At 43.7% G+C, this 23,246-nt stretch overlaps 1 protein-coding gene across 2 annotated transcripts; it reads left to right on the top strand.

Moving 5' to 3' along the window:
- The first annotated feature begins 1,639 nt into the window (after positions 1-1,639).
- On the top strand, positions 1,640-21,282 carry RNPEPL1 (arginyl aminopeptidase like 1). Of its 2 annotated transcripts, none has more exons than XR_012581661.1 (11): positions 1,640-2,582; positions 8,953-9,093; positions 9,745-9,896; positions 10,325-10,441; positions 11,610-11,845; positions 14,150-14,263; positions 15,288-15,400; positions 16,081-16,189; positions 17,555-17,782; positions 18,044-18,298; positions 18,863-19,003. XR_012581661.1 is itself a non-coding variant. In XM_026792075.2 (11 exons), the coding sequence occupies exons 1-11, from the start codon at positions 1,866-1,868 to the stop codon at positions 19,133-19,135; spliced, it is 2,343 nt and encodes a 780-aa protein (XP_026647876.1). In that variant the 5' UTR covers positions 1,643-1,865; the 3' UTR covers positions 19,136-21,282. The 2 variants fall into 2 exon arrangements, 1 of the variants encoding a protein (XP_026647876.1); XM_026792075.2 differs by having other exon boundaries at positions 1,643-2,582; positions 18,044-18,186; positions 18,863-21,282.
- Positions 21,283-23,246: the final 1,964 nt, after the last annotated feature.

Below are 23,246 nucleotides of genomic sequence, written 5' to 3'. Positions count from 1 at the left end.
TTGCCCACCACCTGTAGATGAAAGCCATATCAAACAGGCTTAGTGCATCACTGGAAACAAAATTGGAGGGAGCTGGATATTTTCCAAAAGGCAACTGGTATGAGTGTGAGGTGTCAGAAAGATAAAAGCAAGATATTTGATTTATTAAAGGAGGATGTGGACAGCAAAAATGGCAGGACAAAATGTTTTTCTTAGTTACAAGGGGATTTATTCTAAAGGCAAAATTTCTTTTTGAAGGTGCTTGAAAAGAATGCTGAGGAAGTGCAGGATGCTGTACGCAGCAACCAAAGAGCCTGAGTGCTATCTTGTTATTTTTTTACTGCAACTGTAGCATATGTTTTACTATATATAAAGTGATTACACAAAGGTTTTCTTTAGCTTCAGGTCGGTGGAGGGTGATATTGTGATTTGTTTAACCCTTGGCTGAGCCAGTAACTGCAGCCACAATGTGCTGAGGCCACAGTTTGTGCCTCTGGTGTGATGATACAGTGGAAACTGAGCTGGAATTTGGTGCAGATGCTGCAGTTGTTAGTGTAAGGCTTGGGAAGCTTTCAGAATGTACCACTATGGATTCATTAAACCCACAACCATGTGAAAAATGTTCCTGTCTTGTCCAAAATATGTCTTGAAGCCTCATCAGGCAGTGAGGTAGGCAAAGCATAACAGTGAAAATTAGAGTGAAAATAACTTACAGAAGCATCACTACATGGGGCAGAGACTGCACTTCTCTTGGGCTGGTGGGAGTGCAAATCACAGTTACTTGCGCACACCTCCTTCCTTCCAGCTTGCTGTCTCCGGCTGTTGCCATGCAGAGAAACAAGTGCTTGTACAAAGCTGATAACTTTGTGATTTCTGCCCTTTCCCATTTCGGAAGGCAGCAGTAGAGGGTGTGTAATTGATTACCCCGAGTTCTGGGGAAGAGAAAATACATTATATCTGACCTGGGCTCTGGGGCCAGTTTTCAGTGAGAGTTGGAGCAGGAAACCATGCGTAGCGCAGCCGGGAGAGAAGGGATTAAAAAAAAAACCAAAAAACGGGTGTGGGGGGGATGCAGGGAGAAAGGAGGTTATTTAGGGTTAGCTGTGAGCTCGATGTGGGGGTGTGACCAGGAGGAGTGAGGAAGCCAAACTCGTTACTGGTGGGATGAGGGTGCAATAATCAGCCCTGCTGGGAGCCGTGGAGGCTTTGGGGGTGTTTTGGTGCAGCTGGGGACGGTGAAAGTGAGGCACTCAGAGGGACAGAGCTGGCTCTGAGGGCACAGCAGTGATCCGAGCGGGCTGTTGTGGCCAATGGCCGTGCCCAGAGCAGGAGTTCTGGGATCGGTGTGTCCGGGCCAGGCCCCGGGGCTGGGCTATGCGAGAGGGAGGGAAGCTCTGCGTGGGCCCTTTAAAGCTGCCCTGCGAAAGGGGCACGGCTGGACGGAGTCGCCGGCGCGCATGGCGGGCGGCACGCGCGGATACCCACGCCCGTGAGGGAATGAGGGAATGAAAGAGTGGCCGCTGCTCTCCCGGAGCGGTGCCGGTTTCCGGGACTGTCTCGGTGCCCGCCCTGGGTCCGGCCGTGCCCGGGCCGGGCTGAGGCGGGCCGGGGGCGGGGTGGCTGCGCGCGCAGCGGGCGGGGCGGGGCGGCCCTCGAGCGCCCCTCGGCGCCCCCGCGGCGCCCCCCGGCGGCCGCGCCCGCCGCTGCTGTCCGGGCCCGGGCCCTGCGCTCGCTCGGCCGGTCCTTTCCGCCTCCCCCTCCCCGCCCCGGCCGCTCCGGCCGCCGGGGCCTCCCTCCTCCCCGCCCGCCCATGGATTTCACATAGCAGCCGCCGCCTCCGCCGCCGCCTCCTCCTCCTCCTCCTCCTCCTCCGCCGCCGCCGCTCCATGGCGGCTCCGGCTCCGCGGCCGCCCGGCCTGTGCTGCTGCCGCAAGGGCTCCGCGGCCGGGCCGGAGGCACCGCCGGCCCCGCCGCCGCCTCCTGAGCCGCCGCCGGACGTGGCGTCGGCGTCCAGCTCGCAGCTCTTCAGCCTGAGGCACCTGCACCTGGGGCTGGAGCTGCGGCCCGAGACGCGGGCGCTGGCGGGCTGCCTGGTGCTGGAGCTCTGCGCGCTGCGCCCGCAGCCCCGCGCCCTGGTGCTGGACGTGCACCCGGCGCTGCGCGTCCTCTCGGCCGCTTTCCGCCGTGCCGCGGCCGGGGAAGCGCCCTGCGCCTTCGCCTTCTCGCCCGCCGAGGCCGCCGCCGCTCCGGCCCCGCCGCCCCCGCCGCCCTGCCCGCCGCCGCCGCCGCCCTGCGCGCCGCCCTGCGCCGCCAGCCCGCCCGCCACCGCCACCTTCCTCTCGGCGCCCTGCATCGCCGCCGGACCGCTGCCCCCCGCCGCCCCCCCGGGGGACCCGCCCGCCGGCCCCCCGCCCGCCGCCGCCGAGCCGCCGCCGCCGCTGCCCCTCTTCGCCCAGGCACCCTGCTCCGCCTGCCCGCTCGGCTTCAGGGTGGACCCCTTCACCGACTACGGCTCGTCCCTCACCGTCTCCCTGCCCGCCGCCCTCCAGCCGCACCAGCCCTTCCAGATCATCGTCCGCTACACCACGGCCGACGGCCCCGCCGTGAGTACCGGGCGGGGGTTGGTAACGTAGGAAACCGGGTCCCGGGGCGGCTGGCAGAGCCCTCCCGTGCCGCCCGCGCATCTTTGCTCCTGTTCTAAGTGACGGTCGGGGAAGCGTCCCGGCTCCTCAGCAAAGGCGGCGGGAGGTGTCTCGGTGCCAGCCTCTCCGGTCCTGCCCCTGGCCCCGTGGCCTGGCAGTGCCAGCCCGCCGGGCAGCAGCATTTGTGCCCTGCCCGCAGGGACTCTCGGCACTGCCAGCCTCGCCGGGCCCCGCCGCGCTCAGCAGCGGTGCCCGGACCGACCCAGCCTCTCTCCCTCTGTCTGCCCCCATCCTGTGGACCCCAAGCCTATTCATCCCCCCTCGCTATTGTAATTTGAAGGTTTTTCGTTCTTTAAGGACATTGCAGTTGTTGGCGGGAAGAGTGAAAATTTGCAAACTCCTGCCTTGACCCAGTCCTTCAGGATAAATTATGTCATGCACAATGTAGGAGTCTCCCTGGGGGTTTTGCCAACTGCTAACAAAATTAGGCCTTGCACAGCTAGGCTGGTGTTCCAGTGAGCCATGGTCAGGAGCTTTGAGAAGAACAGGGGTGATTCCACAGGTTCCTACAAGTTATCTGCTGAAAAAAAGGATGAGAAGTGGCCCAAAACGCCCCTTTGGACGTAGCCATGGAGGTGCTTCCATGTCTGTGGATTCACTTTCTTCAGCAGTGAAGTGCTTTGTAAATTCTGTCGCTTCTTTTAAACCCCTGGTATTTAGAAGCACTTTATTCCCAGCCTTTTAGGTGCTGCTTATCAGATCTTGTGTTTTTAAGAAGTTTTTTAAGTTTTAGGTGAAAATATGAAGTTCTCACGTAAACATCAGTTCTGTTTATTACCGTACAGGCTGGAAATTGAGGTGATTTTCATCATGTGGTTCATGAATCTATTTACAAAAGAGATGTATTTTTATAAGAGTCTTGCAACTTTGTTGCATCTATGTTGCCTAGAGGAATTCTCTCTCAGTCCTCTGATTTGGTGTTGCTGTTGCACTGGTCAAAATCAGTAAATGTGTAGATCTATTTGGCTTTTACAATGTATTTAACAAGAGCAGGAATTGAATAATAAAAGCTTCTTGCAGCACAACCCACAGGAAGTAAGTAGCAGGCCTTTCCTCTTGATAGGAAAGTCTTGTTGATTAGGATGTGTTTGCTGGGTGTTTCTCTGTCTAATTTTAATACTACATGGAAGATTACAAAAGTAATTTCATCCTTGGAATGATCTGGGTAGTCTTAATACATTGGCTCACTCGGAATAGTGAGTTCCACATGAAGACTTTTATTGACAGAAGTTTCCTATGGTCATATGGTGACTTTTTAATGTTCTAATCTTTCACTAGAAGTGCAAAAATTAAGGAAGATTCTGTCACTTGTAAAGTTCAGATCCACTTGGATATTGTTCCTTTTCACCTTTGGAATTCCTGGCTTTAGTATTTCCTTGTACAATACTCTGCCATGTAGCTCACAGTGTGTTCAGAAAATTCCGTTCATTATTTTTTCCCGGGTTTATGAAGGAACCTGTTTCTTTTGTCCAGTCTCTGCCTTGTTTATGGTGAGAAGGCTTTAAAGCTAATTTGGCATTGCTGTGTGCTGTGTAATCGTTCTCAGTCTGGCTGAGCCACACCTCCCAAAGTACATGATAACGTGCTTTCCTCCTCTTGAACAAATTGTTTTATTTTAGGCCAGCCTGTGCTTTCCCCTGTGTTTTGCCAGCCCTGTTGCCAAAGGGAGAGCCTGTCCTGCTGAGTCTATGGAGAAGTGATCTCAGTATGACTGGAATACTGATCTGGCTTTGGGAATGTGAAAACCACTGGAAGGTTCAGGGTTGATGTGATGTCCATTTAATCTCACCTTGTATTTGTGTGTTGTCTCCTTGGCCCCACACACAGTCCTGTGTGGATGCTGGAGGACATTTCTTCCATTCCCTCTATTGTTGTCTTGCTCCCCATGGATCAGAGGTGAGCTACCTATTCTTTATACTGTTCTTTGAAGTCTTTATTGTACCTTTAACATGTGTCCTGCTTCAGCTGAACCGAAGCTGCAAGGGCTCATGTCAAGATTATTGATGGTCACAGCACTGGGGACATGCACTGCCCTTCCCAAGTGATCCTGGAAAGCAGGAGCAGGCATGCTCACTGACATAAATCCTACCATGTTTGTTCACTCTCTGTTGTAGGTTTTGGCTGGCAAAATATTTGTCCTCGAGTAGCACCTGTTGTAGCCCTTCATGTTCAGCCTGCTGAGCTATTTTGTTTGGATCCAAAGTGATTTGGTGCTATTGTAGTGCTCTCTGTCACTGCTGTTTTTTGGCCCAGCCCTGCACTTTAACAGGGACGAGTAACCCTTGGGTCAAATGGTTTATACTCATGTCTTGTAAATATCCTGGCAGTCCCTTTTCTGTCAGTGAGGCACAGATTTACAATGTCAGACCTCTCTCTTATAAAAGTTCTATTTTCTTTGGCCATTCTAGGCATGTATTCTCCTTAGGTCAGGGTTTATTTTCTGTGGGACCTTTATCATACTTGTGGGACCTATAAAACAGTAAATACATGTTACAGTGCAGTGTGAATGTGTTGGCAGTAAGATCAGCAGCAGAGATAGTAGTGTTTAAAATTGGAAACCTGTTGTCTTGATAGACTTGCTTTGAGCCATCTGGACATGTTATTTGACTGTCCCATTATTTCTCATGTGGAGGAAGAAGCCAAGATCTTTGGTTGTTTGATGGACATTGAGAGACAGCTGAGAGATTAAATCTGCCTTTCACAGAGCATTCCAGCTCCCTGTGCTGTTAGGAAACCATATGCTCAGTACATCACCAGTTTCCATCAGAGGCAAGACTGTCACAATCATTGTGTATCTCTCCTGGTGTGGGCTGAAGGCACACAGTGATCAGATATATCAGGGACAATAGTCCTGTTCTTTCTCTTCTTCTTCTACCTCATCCCTTATTCTTGGTAATACTCTTGTGTGATATTTTCTTTTTTCCTTCCCTAGAGAGAAAAATCTGCCCCTGTCTCTTGCCCACTGTGCCATTTCTCTGATTTGGCAGTGCACATCTTAGCGGCAGTGCTATTTTCTTTCTTTAAATGCAAATCCTCCTCTGGGTTCTGGTACAAAAATTATAACATTTCCTCATCTTCAGGATTTAGCAGAAAGGACAGCTCTCTCTGCAGTGCTAGAAACATCCCTGTAATTCCTTAGATTTGTCTTGATTCCTCAGTCCCCATAGAAGGACTTGCTGCCCAGGTGTGCCTTGCTTGTGTCACGTGCTCTGCATCTCAGGTGTTTTGTTTACTTTGTCATCAGATAGAGCAGCTTGTTTGCCTAGAACAGAAGCTGTGGCTTTGCAGCTCTTCTGCCACCTTCATCAATAATGCATGTAGGAACATGGAGAGGTTTAAAATTAAAAGAAGCTTAGCTAATTGCCTTTGTCATTTGCCAGATTTGGGCAAAAGATTATGATCTAAGTCAATAAAAATTATACTCTTGGCAGGTGTCTTATAAAGTGTGGACTTCTTTGCAGTATGTGGGCAGGGGAAAGCCTGGGCTGCCAAAAGCCTTTGTTCAGCAGAGGAATCATGCAGCAGGTCTTTTAATTGAAATGCACCACAGAACAGCTTTAATGTGTGAAACAGCTTTCCTGTATACATGAAAAGCTAGATAAAAATGAAGAGCATGATGATGATGTCATGTGTATTTCCCAAGGGGAAGTGCAGGAGGGATTTGCATGTGGAGTAGATGATACAGCCCCAAATGCTGCTCTGTCCCTCTGCTCCACCACCTGCCCAGCAGCACCCTGTGCCTCTCACTCCTTTCTGGGATGCTGCTTATACTCATTTTCCCCAGCCCATAGCCCTGCCTCTGTCCAGCAGCATAGCCTGGTCTATTTATATTACAGATCTATTTATATTGTTTCAGGATAACTTTCATCATTGTTCCAAGTGTGTCTGGAAAGAGAGACAGAGGCTTGCCATGTAGCTGCAGACGTTAGAAAACAGGGGAAAAAAATACTTCATCCTCTGCAAATGTTTTCCCTCTTGGCTTGTGGGGCTGGTGTTTCACTTAACTTCAACCAAATGTCAAATAAAGCAGTACTGGTTGAAAAGAAGTTGTCCTTAATTTATGGAGTTTCTTGTAAACAAGAATCAACTCTTGGTTCCCCTTCCCTTCCTGCTTATGTTTTCCTCCTGCATTGCTCAGGGAGAACTTCCCCTTGTCTCTCTGCTGTAAAGACATTGTCTGTCAGCCCTTTTTCCTTCCTACTCAAGTGTTGCAACTTAGGTGTGGTGGTGCCTTATCTCTCTGTTTTCTTTGTTAGCCTCTTCTGTCTCTCAAAAAGCAAAGGAAACAATGTTTTGAAGATGAGTCTCTTCATCAGGGCCAGCGATAGGATTGGAAGTCAGACTTTGTGATGCAAGCACAAAGCCACTGATCAGATGAGTGTTTTTAAAAAGCATTGGGGCAGAAATTGAAATGTAATTTCTGAGCCTCTTCCCTGGATCCTTAGAAAACTACTGCCCTGTATTAAATACAGCACCTTCATTTTTTTGTAAATGTGTGTTCTGGGTGGAAGTTCCTAGTTACTGGTATGCAATGAGACATATGTCCCCAAATGCCTTCTGGAACAGCTGTGTCTGGTTCCATAACGTGGCATTGCAGACATTATATTCATTGCTGTGAAAAGCAAGTATCCATGAGACATGTAGTGGAAATCTGTAGATGTGGAGGTGCCCCTGGGCTGTGACCCAGGGTTGTGGGCAGTGCTATACTGAAATGCAGCACATGGGTGTGAACAGACAGGGCTCCTTTAGAAAGTCCTGCTTTAGGCTTGATTCTGGCCCTACAGGCTCAAAATAGAAGAGGGTAATCTTAAAACAAATTTCAAGAGATTAATTTTACTTTTAGATAAAGGCTTTTAATTTTGTAATTCTTCTCTCCTAAAAAACCCCAAACATTTGCCAGCAGAAGTGTGAGACTCCATGGGAATAACTGAAACTGCTGACTCGGTTTCCTGTCCTCACCTTTCACTGATCCCTGGGGGGCTGCTGCAGTGGATGATTTGGGAGAGAAGCACACTGGCATCTGAGGAAAAAGGTCTACAGGCAAGGGAAGATATCAAAAAGTAACCTTATAGGACAGAAGGAGACAGAGAAAACTTTAACTTCCAAAAGTTAACTAGGAGTCAGAGTTGTAACATGTTGTTAAAACGTGAGCCGTACCCAGACTTCTCTTCTGTGTTCCGTTGCTTTCCCTTGAGGACTAAAACTGAACTAGTATTTGCACTAACTGCTGTTCCCTGATCTCAGATTTATTGGTTGCTTTGATCTAAGAATTCAGCAGACTCAGAAGTTTTATTCCTTGTGCTTGACTGTTTCCAAGACTTCCAGTGGTTCAAATTTTATTGCACATTTCACAGTATTTGATATTTTCCATCAGAGTTCAGCTCCAGAGTTCTAGGATTACAAGGAAATCCTTATTTAAAATTGCTTCTACACTTCAAAGTTGAAGGCAGGGAGCACGTGAAAGCACAAACATTTAAACAGAAAGACCAAAAGGCAAATAATTGGGCTTTTTCTTATTATTCTTAATCTGCTCTAATTATTTGCTGAGGGTCTGACTTGTGATTTATTTGCTGTTTGGTACTGAAAATTGACATGCTTAGTGGTGTGTTTTGTTGGCTTTTCTTTTGTGACCACCCAGAATTTCCTTATCCATTTTGTAAAAAGGGGCCTCCAGTGTCCTTGACCAGATGTTTCTTACATATACTGACTTTTTTGCATAGTGTCAAAATGTTTGATGCTTCAGCCAGGAGGGCAGTGTCAGGGTCACAGATAATATTGTGTACACTGTTCAGCTTCAGGGATTTTTGGTTTGTGGATTTGGATTTGTTTTGGGTTGTTTTTTTTTTTTTTTTTTTCTTTTCAGCTTATGTTACCTGACCCCTTCTATTCATATTTAGTTTTAAAGATGGAGATAGCCAGAGTACCCCCTTTGAGAAGAAGGTTTTGGGGATGTTTGTTAGGGACTTGTTATTAACCAAGCAAATTGATATAGCAGAAATAGTGAGTGGCTGGCAGTCACTATGTTACGTGTCACCACTCAGTGTTCAGACAGTAAGAATTTTTCTGAGTATTCCCAGCAAATAAAACAGCATAGAAAGATGTATTGTTAGAGATGGAAATGTGCCCTGTGCCAGGTGTTCATCTGGGGAGCTAAACAGCTGAGGTGGTGCTTCTCCGCCACAATCCTCTTCATGCACATTTTGGTTTTGGCAGTTCATCCTTATCACATTGTCTGTTTCCCTCATCTCTTCTTCCCGTCGTGTTTCAACAGATCTGGTGGCTGGATCCAGAGCTGACATATGGCAATGCCAAGCCCTTTGTCTTCACCCAGGGACACTCAGTGTGTAACCGCTCCTTCTTCCCCTGCTTCGACACCCCTGCAGTGAAATGCACCTACTCAGCTACTGTCAAGGTAAGGGATGCCTGGGGATGGTTCACAGAGCTCTTAGCTGCTGTTAACTTGTGAAAGTGTAGTTACATCATGTATTTTTAGCAGTTTACATCTGCTAAAAATATTGTGATTCAGTGTTATAAAGAATACTGAATTTTTTAGGTCTAATTCTGGTTCTTGGGCCAGAATCAGGGTAGTGCCTCGAAGGTAACTCTGTTGCCTACCATGTGTGGGTCTTGCCTTCCTTGTGCTCAGTACTTGAAAGAGTAATTGTGAAATAAAAATATGAAGAATTTGGCTGGCCCCTTCCAATAGTGGTTATTGATGATGATAATACTCAACTGTATTGTACCAGTTTTTGAAAGAAAAAACCTGAAGTCTTTTGAAATCAGCATCAAATAATGTTGCATTTTGTTTAGATGAAATAATTTAATATGTGGGTGCTTTTGGCCAGCTGGCATATAGGAGGAGTAATATCTTTTGTTGTTATGTTTTCATGGATTGGGCAGACTGTGGTATAAAACCTCACAGAAATATTACATTTTGTGTTATGTAAATGATTATTTTTAATGTACATCATCAGGCATAGATGAAAATGAACTAGAGATGTGTGGTTCAGTCATTCAGCTGTGATTATCTGGTGAGTTGATGTGTATGATGATGGTCTTCCAGGCTCCAGCAGGCATACAGGTGTTGATGAGTGCCACCCAAAGCTCCTACCTAGAAGAGGAAGGTGTATATCAATTTTACATGGAATATCCAGTTCCTGCTTACCTAGTGGCCCTAGTGGCTGGAGACCTCATACATGCAGACATAGGTCCAAGGTAAGATTTGCAGTGAGTTCATTCTGCATTTTATGTCTCTGTACAGTGCTTCATACTGTAAAGTAGCAAGGATTTGAGTAATTGAAAAGGGAACAGTTGGGTTCATGAGCTGTGAGCACAGAGACTTTGAAGTGTAGTTGGGTATAAAGAAATTCATGGCACTGCACTGGCAAATATATATTCCTCTTCCATAAATGTTGCCTAGTGCTCCCTGAAGTCATTACAGCTGCTTTCTCATAGCCTTGTTGAAGGGATTTTTGGTTGCCTCTTGCCATGTTCCATGGAGCATTAGTCTAGAAAGGCCCAGGTCTGCTGGGAGGTCTCCTTGCTCTGTTACCATACATGGAAGTGTGGTAAGGCTATTTTTTTTTTCTGAGAGATAATTCAGTTTGCTGAAGTATCACCTGATGTTTTCTGTTTTCTGACAGGAGCAGAGTGTGGGCAGAGCCTTGCCTGCTGCCAACAGCCATCAGCAAACTTTCTGGCATTGTGGAACGCTGGTTGACTGCTGCAGAGAGTCTGTATGGCCCCTATATATGGGGAAGGTGAGTTTAATCAGTCTCCTGGGAATGTGCAATGGGAACAAAATAAAACAGTATTGAGAAATGATCATGCTTTCTCCCTATAGCAGGGCAAACTAGCATTTCAGCTGGCAGCATTGTATTAGTTGAAAACAGACTCTGGAGTTTTGTCTCCACAAGTGACAGGAAGGACCATGGAGACATGAGGGTGTTTTAGCTGGTTTGCAGTGAAAAGATCCACTGTTTAGGAATCTCCAGTTTGAAGTGGAGGTTTCTAAATAGTGGTTCTTTCCTGAGGAATGAAGATTTTCATACTACAGTGTTTGGTGATGTAAGTCCAGCACTGGGCCAGACACCATTTAAAATGTATGGTTGTTTTATTTATCTCATTTATTTCTGCATTTATTGTGGCATGCCTGAGAATACTGAATATCTCAGTATAGACTCATTGAGAGTCCAAGTCCCCACACCAACATTAATAGCTCTTGAAAAGCTTGACTATATATTAAAAAAGAGTGGTTTTGAGAGAATGCTTGCCTCTTTCGATGGGAGAAAATGCTTACAAAGGTTTCCTTTATTTCTTTGCTAAAGGTAAGCAGGAAGATTGCCTTGTTATTGATTTAACAAGTATTGCTTCAAATAATCTGAGAACATGGCCTCGTGTGCCAGTGCTGATCACTGGTAAAGAAAAAACAAATATTACCGTTGTGTTCCAAAGCAGACAGATTAAAGTTATTTTGATGACACTGCATGTGTAGGAAATCAATTCCTTCATTGACAGCTTCCTAGCCTCTCTCTTTCCTGGGAGCCTCTGGGGGACTCAGCACTGTGTTCCACTACTGTTTATAGTGTAAACAGTTTTTGTGGCTCCCAGATATACAACTTGTGATGAGTTTGTGTGTGTGAAGGGAGCACAATGCTTCTTTTGATGACATCAAAAGACTGTCAAGTCTTTACATCCAAACATAAGCAGGTCCTTGGCCAACAAAATAAATTGTGATCCTCTGATCAGAAGAATTAGGCACCACTGGTATAGAAAGTTTGTTCCTGAAGTCACAAGAAGGTCTCAGAAGAGCCTTCCCTAAAGAAAGAAAAATGTTACTGTGTCTTCTGAAAACAGAAAATGTTACTGTGTGTCTTCTATCTCCAATTTACTCATGTCCTTTCTTCTTTCTTCTCTCCCTAATTTTAGATATGACATTGTTTTTCTTCCTCCTTCCTTCCCTATTGTTGCCATGGAAAACCCATGCTTGACCTTCATCATCTCTTCCATTCTGGAGAGCGATGAGTTTTTGATCATTGACGTCATTCACGAAGTTGCCCACAGCTGGTTTGGGAACGCAGTCACCAACGCCACGTGGGAGGAGATGTGGCTGAGCGAGGGCCTGGCCACCTACGCGCAGCGCCGCATCACCACCGAGACCTACGGTACAGCTCCAGAGCTCCTCCTGGGCTCCTCCTTGCCACAGCTCTGAGCTGCCTGCTCACAGTGTTTGCCTTGGAAGCTCAGAAGTCTGTAGGGAGCTGGTTTTCAGTTAGGCTTTGTTTTATTTCTGGAACGCACACCCACACACAGCCCCAAAGTTTGTGTTGAACATGTTGCATACTTAGAGTTTGACGTTGTCTTGGCTTTAGTGGGCTCAATACCGGATATGGTACCAGGGGCTTTGAGTGAGCTGTGTTAGCACAATGCTGTGGGGACTTGGAGCTACTGTTGGGTACCAGGCAGGGGCTGATATGTCAGAGCAAGGTCAGCAGAGGATGCGTCAGAGAAAGATGTAAGAAATCTTATAAAAGTTACATTGTGAAACAACTGTCCTCTGAACAAGCGTCCTTTTAATTCTGATCAGTTAGTAGCTACCTACTGTTAAAAAGAATGGTGGCAGTAATATTAAAAAAACATGCAGATTTATGTAGCTGTTTATGTACTGGAGGCTTCCTGCAGCATTGTAAACCCTGCCTTTGCTTGTGTCAGTGAATTTCACAGGTCAGTTTTATGATGCTGTCTTTAAATATATGAGTAGTAAATTATTCCTCTTTCTTTTGAGTTTAATTGGCTTGTTATTGAAGTCAATCATGGGAATGTATGTTTTTCTAGTTTGTCCTGTTATATTCTTAAAAGCCAGTTCCATGTGTTTTCTCAAGCATCCAATGTAAACAATCTTAGAAAAGTTCCTAGAAATCTTGACAGCAAAAATGTTTAGAAGAAAGCATTTGTTTTTATTCATGTATATTGTTTTTGGACATGAACTGATGACAAGTTTAGGCAAAGAAGTGCTCTGAGCATCTATGGAGATGTTACAATGCATATTATATATCTTTGAAAGCTGTTTTGTGTTGAGTAATTCTCAGTGAGTAGTGCTGTCCTAAGTCACATTATGCATGGCAGTAATGTGGGTAGGTCAGCAGATATCAACCTGTTCATCATCTTAGTCTGTTCCATCCAACATAGAACAAAATCCTTTCTGATTTTGGTCTATTCTCTAGAGCTGGTTGTTTCAAGAAGCATTTGCTGGGAAACTAAAAAATGTCTTTCCCTGTGCAATTCTTTAGAAAGCTCTTTCTCCATTCTATTTTGTTTCCAAGACAGACCTTTGATCTAAATCTTACCCTCCCTGACATAATTTCTGGAGTCTTTTCTGTTGATAGTAAATAGGCATCTTTGCAATGATATTGTTTAGGGAAATATGAGTCCACTGACTACCACTCCTCTTGGATCTTGCTTAATTCTCCTCTCTGTAGCTTGAAGTAATTGCCCTTAACACTAGTTACCCTAGTTCTTGCTTTCCCTTGGGAAGCAGGTCCACTTCCTTCTCTGTTCATACAGGTTCTTTTGTTTTCCAGATATATCCTGGTTCTTAATTCACATTTGGCTATGTAGGATTTGGGTGTTACACTGAGAGTCTGAGGTTGTGTTATGTAATAACCTGATTTCAGGTTAAAAACTCAGCAAAGAAGGCAAAACTTTTAATAGTTATGGGTGTTAAGTATCTTCTGAATCTGAAAATCCATTTTCTGCGGCTCCTAATGTCTGAAAGGGCATAGGAAAGATCTCTTGACTTGGCAGTGTAATACAGCAGGTTTGGTTTGAAAGCATGGAATGCTGTATATTGCAATTAGGGAGAAGGAGGAGCTTACCCAGTCACAGCTGTAAAAAGTCCTAATGAGAGGAAGGTGAAATACTTAGAGCAAAAACCTGGTAGGATGATAGATAAAGCTTTAAAATAGAGACAGGGTCTGTAATACAATAACCAAATCCAGTTCTTTTCTCTTTCCACTCAAGAGGTGACATTTGCTTAGTAATTCTTGGCGCTGACTAAGGAGTTGTGTTTACTGTTCTACCAGTGACAGTGTGCTTTTGCAGCACTTGATTGCTCCCTGAAAGTTACCTGTACAGTACTTTTTTCAATGCTGCCCTCTTTGTCTTGCAAGAACTGATGAGATGATGTGAAAGATGTAAACTTTAGCATAGTTTTCATGCTGTTTTGGTTTCCAGTGCAGCCTGATGCATGATCAGAGTGAGGAAATACACTGGGTTAGGCTCTGACTTCCATTACTAATTACAAGGGTGCTCTGCACTCAAGTTCCTCTGCCAATACATTACTGTGATTCTGTCTCACTGTTTTGTCTTTTGCACTTGCAGCAGCTTTTGGTTTGTCCCTGTGCCAGTCCTGCACAGATCAGCTTTTGCTGATCATTTTCCCACAACTAACAAGTTACTTTTTGGGGTAGGAGCTGCCTTCACATGTTTGGAGACTGCATTCCGCCTCGATGCTCTCCACAGACAGATGAAGCTCCTTGGAGAAGACAACCCGGTCAGCAAGCTTCAGGTTAAACTGGAGCCAGGTATTGCTTTTGGCTGAGGCTGCTCTAGACAAAATTTTACACCTCTGTATATCCATGGTGAAATATTCACAAAAAATTACTAATATTTACATATCTTTTTGAAAAAAAAAAATTGGTTTGTAAAAACAAGTCTAAAAACAAGTAAGGAAGCTTTGCTTTCAAGCTTTTTTCAAGGTTGGATAGCTCATCTTTATAGATACTGTTCTGTGTAAGAACGGACTTACTGAATAGAAAGTATGTGAAAAACTGCCTTGAAAGCTGTGTGGGTTTGCAATTCTGGACATGTAAAATAAAGTATTTAAAATGGAAATATTTGGGAACATAATATAAAATCCTCTGCTATTCAGTGTTCCTCTCTTTATGTGTTCATGTAAGAACTATGTATGTATTTAGCATGCAGATAACCAGGTCATGCTTTGAGTTGAGCTGTGCAGAGGCTGTTTGGTTATTCCTTGAGCAGATGCATGACTGCACTCCACATTTACCTGTCTCCTTCACTGGTAGTTCTCTAGGTCTGTGGTCACAGTTGGGTGGGTGAAGCTGTCTTCTATCTAGATGATATTTGAAACAACCTAAAATGCAAGTGGAGATGATATTGGAGTCAAATGAAATGGAAAAGCTGTGTGAAAGCCTGAAGAAAGGAGCAAGTGGTGATTACCTTTTATTGATATCTTTGAAAACTTGTGGTATGGTGATTCCCAGAACCTGGCACTGAAAAAAGAAAAAATAAGTTTTTTTCAAGTTCCAGATCTGTTTTCAGTGACCTCTAGTTTGAAGTGGCTTATTCCTTTGGGAGTTACTACTTACCTTACAATGACTGATTAAAAAAAAAAAAAAAAATTCAGGCTGTGTCTTTGGATTGCATCTATTTATTTACTGCAGTAACTTAAATGTACTGACAACAAGCTTAGTTTTTATTAAGTCACTATGTCTCACCTTGGTGATCTCTAAGGAGTCTGTATAACTCAGAAGGGGCTGGAAATCACTCTCCTCATTAGTTTCTTGTCGTGTTGTCTTCTTTCAGGTGTAAATCCCAGTAATTTAATGAACCTCTTCACCTATGAGAAAGGCTACTGCTTTGTTTACTACCTGTCCCAGCTCTGTGGTGACCCCAGACACTTTGACTCCTTCCTAAGAGTGAGTATAAATATGTGTTTTCTTGAGATTTAGAGCTGATTTTTTGTTGTTGGGGTTTTTCCTCCAGATTCTTTCACTGTGACTAATTGTTAAGGGTAATGTCGAATACAAGTGTGTCAGAGATGGAGGAAAATTGTGGGCCTGTCAGCTTACATGAATCTTTGTACAAGATTTCTAAGATTCTGATCTCATGAGGTGCTAGATACAGAGCAGTAGTATATATTTGTTATCACTTGTTCTGTGGTCCAAGTAATTAGAAAGCTGTTCCAGCACATATTGTGTGTGACTGGAAAGATGTGACTTGATTCACTATTAAAAAGTGTTAACTTGGATTTTTTACCCAGGGTGACAAAGGGTTTGAGTTACTGTATTGGGGCAGGTTGGTGCCTGGAAGCACACTTACAAAACCTATAGAAAATTGTCAGCTACTGCTTTGTTTTGGAAAAGGAAAATGAAATTATACTCAGCTGTCAATGTATTTGCAGCTACTCTCTTTTTTCTTGTTTCTTTATTTAAGTGGGTGAGGAGGGAGAATATTTTTCTTCTTTTTTTTATACCTTCAAATAATTGTTCCTACTTTTATGCTTGTATTTTTTTGTTGTTGTTGTGGCATGCAGTGATTCTACATCAAAAGGAAGCTGTCTTGCTTCTAGTCATAATTTGAACATTTACTATTTTAGGCCTACATTGAGAAGTATAAATTTACCAGTGTTGTGGCTCAAGATCTTCTGGATTCCTTCCTGAATTTTTTTCCAGAACTGAAAGAGCAATGTGTTGAGAGCAAAGCAGGTAAGAGATTTACTAAGTTAACTGTAAGCACTGTAGAAAACCTGGATGATGAATTTTGTGCTTGGCTTGGAGGATGCACAGGGAAATGCTAAGGCAAACAAAATAGATCAGCAACAACCAGATGTTCTTGACAGAATTTGTGGCTATTGCCTCTACACTGAGGAATGAGAACCTCTGAAATTGCTAAGAATTTTGGCATTAATTAGCTGATTGTCCCTTGGTTAACTTTCTCATTAACTCACCTTCACTCTGCAGACAGAATGATCAGTGCTTGTGAGATTTACACATGCTTAAATGCAGGGAAAAGGTGAATACACGTTGAAATTTCATCTATTTTAATAACAGAAGGCGTGCTTTGAGAACTGTAACTTCCCCAAGATCCTGCCCATACATCTAAAATCTCTTCCAGAATGTTTCACTTTCAATTATATTCCCTATTTATAGCAGTTGGTGGATTTGTGGAAGGTCTGTGGCCTCCCAGGTGCTTATTATCTCACTTTCTTAAAGAAATGAGACTCGTGTTATCCTGCCATGTGTCCATCCCTGTGAATAGCTATTGAGCCCATTGGACAGTAAGAGTACAGCTCTTAAGGATACTGGGTGTCTGCAGGATTTGTGGAGAGGAAACTGCCTGTGGAGATGAGTTTTCTATGGGAAAAGCTGCGGCATGAGCTCAGCAGTTCTGTGTTTTATTTGGCCCACTGGTAGGCTAATGAGTTAACCACAGAAGTTGCTAATTTTTGCCTGGCTAATATTCAGGGGATGCAGAAGGTGGGAATTTTAGCATAGATGGTATGGAACAGGAAGTATTGCCATGGGTTAGAAAAGTACAGAGGAGGTAAAAGGTCAAGAGGAGCAACTGGAAAGCAGGCTCTGCTGCTTGTGAAGAAACTTTTTTTTTTTAATTAGTTGCATAAATAAATATAAATTCCTTGGGTTTGCTGGTGGGTAGGAGGAGTTTAGTCATCCCTCTCACCTCCTTTTTTTTATAAAATGGGTTTTCTCCATATTTGTTAGTCTTCCTCAAAATTCTGAGAGAGAAGTGCACGCACACAAATATTAGAGCATTATTTGAACATAGGTACTTGTCAACCTGGCTGCCTTAAGAGCATGTGTGTTTCTTGTACTTACTGTACTGCTGAGCTCTAGAAAACTCACAGTGAGGTTTGGAGCAGTGCTGCTGGCACTCTTCCAGGTTTTCCATAGGCTATCCCAATGAGGCTGCTAAGACTGTTGTGTCACTAAAACTATTGGTTGCTGTTGTTACAACCTCCCTTAACTATGCTAGAAGCAATCCTGAATTTTGAGGCAGCCAAGCCACCTGCAGAAATCTCTGCTCCACGTTTTTGGTGCTCCTCATTCCAGGACTGGAGTTTGAACGTTGGCTCAATGCTACAGGACCTCCATTAGCTGAGCCAGACTTATCTCAGGGATCCAGTCTGACCAGACCAGTGGAGACACTCTTCAAACTCTGGACCACAGAGCCTCTGGACTCTGTTGCTGCTGCCAGCAGTGTTGACCTCACTAAATGGAGAACGTTCCAAACTGTGCTTTTCCTGGACAGATTGCTGGATGGATCACCACTGCCACATGGTGAGTACTCTTTCCAGGATAGTAGAAAATTATCCAGGGAATAATTGATGGAATTCTAAAGATCCCTGCCTCTGGTTGACATTATAAAGTCAGGTTGATGTCCCAGGCCATGTCACAGAGGGATTGGAATAGGTGATCTTCAAAAGTCTTTCCCAGTCCAACGGATTCTGTGATTCTGAGATTTGATGAGTTATTATTTGATGACCCTCAAAATTGACAAAATAGGTCATAGTTCTTTCTCTGTGTATGTGCTCTCTTCAGAGGTGATAAAAAAGCTCTCGGAATGTTACTCCTCTCAGCTGGACTCCATGAATGCAGAAATCCGTATCCGCTGGCTGCAGATTGTAGTCCGAAATGACTATTACCCAGACCTTTACAAAGTCCGTCGCTTCTTGGAAAACCAGGTACTAACTGCTGGATTAAACTCACTGCACCTCTCAGTGCATGAGACATGTGCATGAGACATGCGACGTGAAAGACCTTGGAACTTCTGCTTCCTGGCCAAGTGTAGCCCAGGTGTGTTGCGAAGGGGCTGAGCATGGCTCACCTGCTAGCGGTGGGGAGGAATGGGCAGATGTAATTTCAAATGCCTACAGATAATCTCTGCTTTTCTAGCCTGACTTAATACCCTTATCCTAGCTCTGCCCCATGCATTTTATGTATTGCTTTGTAGCAGCCCTGGCTTTTCCAGACCACAAGTTTTTGCACTACTAAATCATGTGATTATTTGAATATTTACACTTCAAGCAAGGCTAGGGCTCATCGAGTTCTTTTCAGTAGTTGTTTTTGTGCTGGAGCAAAAGGTTAATGCATGTGTTCAGTGTGGCCTCTTCTATTTGGCCTTTAAAAATAGTTCTGTTATTTGTGGAAGTAGCTCAGTCTCGGAGAGCAGATTTTTTTTTTATTACCATTCATAAAAATCCTTGCATCAGACCTAGAATAGACTCATCTGTCTTTTGAAGAAATGTGTTGTTTGTCTGCAGTCTGAAGTTACTCAGGGCTGTTGGAGTGTAGCTGTAGAAGAGCTGAACTTCTTGACTTTCATTGAAATGTTTTTGTCTTGTTTTCCTTTTTTTGTAGATGTCTCGGATGTACACAATTCCACTTTACGAGGACCTTTGCACTGGCACTCTCAAGTCTTTTGCCTTAGAAATTTTTTACCAGACCCAAAACCAGCTGCACCCCAATTTGCGGAAAACGATCCAGCAGATCTTATCCCAGGGCTTGAATCCACTTCCTGCCATAGACACTACAGCAGTCACTACAGACACACCAGCAATGGTGCTTGAGGACAAAGTCTCAGAGGCCACAAATGGTGCCATTTCACTCAGGGATGTCAACGTGTCTGCTTAGATCACCAGTTCATGCCAGCCACGAAGCTTGAAAATGGGGACAGGAACAGAGGAAAGATACCAAGCGTTGCCTCCTTTCCCTCAGCCTTGCAGCTGCAGTGTGTTTTAACTGGATTTCTCTCCCAAAACACAAAGCAAATGTGCCTTCAAGTATCCAGTGTGTAATACTGCCAGGTTTCAGAGATCTCCACCAGCTGTGTGATGAATATTTTGATTCAGTTTTTACTGGGCAGGGACTCCTGGGCTGTTGCTTCTCCATGGAAAGTGGATAGTTCCCTTTCCTGAGGCTCTTCTGGATGGTTTCTTCAGATTTGTTGTTTGGTGGGAGGGTGTTCTTTTTCTTCTTATTTTTTCTTCTTGTCTGAGGCCACTGAGGCTGTGGAGTATGTCCTACTTGCTGTGTGTATGTTGCTGGGGAGTGTGTATGTGTCAAGCTGTCATTGTCCTAATATTTGGGCTAAAGTTCTGCAAAGGAGAGACTCAGGAATTGTTAGTGGCAGCAAACATGTTTTCATGTTATGCTCCTTCCTGTGACAGAGGTATTGTGATTTGGGAGGAAGGGGACTAATGCTTAAATGAGAAACTAATTTTAAATAGCTCCTGTTCCCCCCTGCCCATAGGTGGCTAAATAATAATAATAATGATGCTCTTTGTATATATTAAGAAATATATAAAAAAGAACAGGGAAACATTATGATGGATTTGAAATCCTTCTGCTAACCCTAACCTCAGTTTTCCCTTTGCACTCGATGGGACAAGCAATAAAGAAATGTGTAGGCTTGAATTTTCAAAGTTAAAATTAGGTTCCCAAATGCCATCAATTCTGGTACTAGCTGGATGCCTAAATCTTTTTAACTGTTTTGACAAGTCTAGCTGCAACCTTTGCTAGTGTGTCAGGATGTGTGGCACATGCATCAGATGCACTCTGTGTCTTCTATTCTGTCCTTTTGGAGGGATTACCAAGACCTGTAATTTTTTTAAGATCCCCAGCATATCTTGGCCTGTAGGTCAGCCATGAAAATATCCATGCAAAGATTTTACTGCCTTGAATAATGTTTGCCTGAGTAACAGTGGCCCTGTCATATGATAATCTGAGGGAAGCACCATCTTTCTTGATGTGAAACTTTTAAGTCCCACTTTACCCAAGTCTGTTTTCTGACTTATGGTGGGAGTAAGGTGCCATTTCATTTCCCTGGTGTGCTGTTTCTCTGGATCACTGGTCAGCCATGTAGGATGGTAAGACACTGTCTTCCCTCTGTGCTGTTTGGTCTCAGGAAGCCAAGGGTAAAGTGTCCTGGGGTATTGCAGAGTACAGGTAATGGTTCTTAGACTCTGTGCCACAAAATTTTTAACATGTGGGTACCTGTGTGCTCTCTGTGAGCTCCCACAAGGCATCTCTGAGCTGATGCATCACCAGGATAGTATGAACAAAAGGCAAAACATTTGGAAAAGACTCGGCTAACAGAGATGTGAGAGAGAAATTGTTTTATACTCCAGGGCAAATTTTAGTCCTGCTATGGGGATCTGCATAGACAGGAAGAGGAGGAAATTTGGGAGGGCTTTGTTTTCTTCACCAAAAGTATCTGTTTACACCCATGTGTGAATGAGGACTTAGGTGCTGTTACTGGATCTGCATTTTCTGGCTTTAAATTAATTTGGATTTCACCATAGCCTTAGCCTGGGCTGAACTGGGATAAAGCAATAATAAACTCAGGCCTCTGTAGTGCTTCATTAGTTTTAAAAATGGGCCATCAGCAATTTTGGGCTACAGAACTTCAAGCTCTGCTCTTTGCTCCTTGAATGGGATTATCTTTTAAATTCTGTTTTGTTTTCCCAGAAAGGATGGAGAATGATGTTTTCTACACAAATCTCTTTCCTTTTCATTTGTTGTTCTATTGAAAGAGATTTGTACAAGCTGACTTTACACTTCTGGAGCTGCCGCTGTTGGTGCTGCGTCTCCTGGGCCCCACTGCCAGCAGCGGCAGCCTGGTCGAGACCAGGAACCACTAGAGTTTTTTGGAATCACGGGCCTCTGTTCTAACATATTTTATTTAGTGGGAGAATGTTTGTGACCCTGGTGGGAATTTTTCATTTACATGGATGCCTTATGATGATTGTCAAATTAAACTAAGCTTTGTGACAAGTTCAGCCTTTTGGGCAGTTTTTTGGTGTCCCTACTGTAGCTGTGTGGAAGAGCTAACTTGGTACATTGTCTTTGTTTTGTTCTTTCCTGGGGTGCAGCATAGAGGGAGTTTGGAAGCTCTTTCAAAGCTACACAGGAAGGTGCTGGAGAGGTGGCAAAAGCAAACAATCAAAAATAAATATTATCTATTGTTACTAGAACTGACTGAAATACATCAGATCAGCTCTGTGTTTGCATAGACACCCATGAGAGCAAGGAAATGCTGGCTGAACTGAACAGACAGTTTCCTGGTTAAAGAACACAAGATGTATGTTAGTGTTTCTTCTCTCATCTCTGTGAGATCCCATCAAATGGCTTTTGACCTAGGACTTGTTTTCTGAGACACTGAAACAGAGTAAGATTTTTTTGAACATATTCCATGCATCCACCTCCAGATACTTCTGTTTCTTCTGTGAGTGAGGAGTGCATTTTTTACTTTGTAGAGACAAAAAACTGGCAGCAAGTTTGTGGAGATAAGCCTTCCTTTGCTGACAGAAAATAAATTGGTGCTTCAGGCTACTTGCTGTCTTGATTTGTAGTAGACTTCACATTGACAGGCAAATTAGACTGTGATTAAATAGAAACTATTTGCCTTATCTTTGGTACATTAATTTCTGATCCATTTAAGTCAGATTAGATATCAAATCGGTTTTATTCAAACAGATGCCAAGAGATTGGGTTATCTTTTTTATTTTGAAAATGAAAACTATTACTTTATTTCATTGCAGCTTTGAGCAGGGCGACAGAGGATGTAGAAATATCACTTGTGGGAAAGCTCTGAAGAACCAGTTGTTTAATAGAATGGAATATTTCTGACAGTTTTTTAGCATTTCACAGCCACGTTGGTTGATACATTCAATATATTCTTGCTAGCTGCAATATACTGTGTGTAAGCTTGTATCAGTAATTTTGGCGTCATGTTACATTGCAACATTTTAACCACAAACTCTATCAACCAAGAACAATTCTATCAAGTATCCCAAACATTCTTCTTCAATCAAAACTCTTTTATGTTCTTGCACTGCAGTGACCTTGGTCATTACCTTTTTTTGATAACACAGGACTTTCTGTACATCTAAGTTCATGTGCTGCACAATTCACTTAGGTCAAGTGCACTTCTTCAGTCTGCTCTCCCTGTTTGTCCAAAGACAGAAAAACACAGTACAGTCAACACACTAAAATCACATTACGCTTTTCACACTTTTTACTATAGATTGATAAAAGCTAAAAGCCATTTTGACCACAATATCACTTGGTGTACAAGAGAAACCGTACTAGAAATCACTGTGTGAGATTTGTCAAGCCACTGTTCTCTGAGACACAGAATTATTGTCAGTTGTGAGGACACAGTTTGACACTGATTTTGTTGAAGCCCCAAGAAAATTGGTTTAGCTGTTGATTACATGCATTCCTGAAATGCATACCTAATGTCTAGTTTGGATTTGTCTACTTTTATCTTCCAGCTCTGGAAACTACTGCTTTGTTTGTGAAAGTTAAACTACTTATTCACATATAAACTACTTATCTCTTTCTCATGTAAGTACTTTTTAATTCTTAAAGAAAACAGATTGATTGGTCTGTTACTGCAAGCTGTCTTCCACAACTTCGTGTATTGACTTTGCTTGGGTGGAGCATGATGTTTCAACATCCTTTTAAAGTGGAAATTGCACATTGTTTCTCAAAAATTACCTCAATTGCTGCTGTATATTCCACATTACCTTTAAAAGAATTTTTTACTGATACTGTCCATTCATCCTTTTTTTTTTCCCATTAATAACAGTAGTAATATGGGCATCTGTTAGCATATGTCTTACCTGGACATGAGAACCTTTTAAAGATAAAGGGGGCAGAGAAAAGCTATTCCATATTCTGGAGGTGACTTTTCACTCTATACAGAGGGATACTAGCTAGTGGCAATATATATATATAT

The sequence above is a fragment of the Zonotrichia albicollis genome, chromosome 9 (genome assembly GCF_047830755.1).
Source record: "Zonotrichia albicollis isolate bZonAlb1 chromosome 9, bZonAlb1.hap1, whole genome shotgun sequence".
Lineage (NCBI taxonomy): Eukaryota > Metazoa > Chordata > Aves > Passeriformes > Passerellidae > Zonotrichia > Zonotrichia albicollis.
The sequence above is the reverse complement of the archived record's forward strand: the minus strand, read 5'-3'. Positions and strand labels throughout refer to the sequence as shown.

Bases quoted from the DNA above. Each gene is read 5' to 3' on its own strand.
- RNPEPL1 (XM_026792075.2), top strand. From the start codon at position 1,866: ATGGCGGCTCCGGCTCCGCGGCCGCCCGGCCTGTGCTGCTGCCGCAAG. The intron at 10,442-11,609 runs GTGAGTTTAATC...CCCTAATTTTAG, and splicing joins GGCCCCTATATATGGGGAAG to ATATGACATTGTTTTTCTTC. The intron at 18,187-18,862 runs GTACTAACTGCT...CTTTTTTTGTAG, and splicing joins GTCGCTTCTTGGAAAACCAG to ATGTCTCGGATGTACACAAT.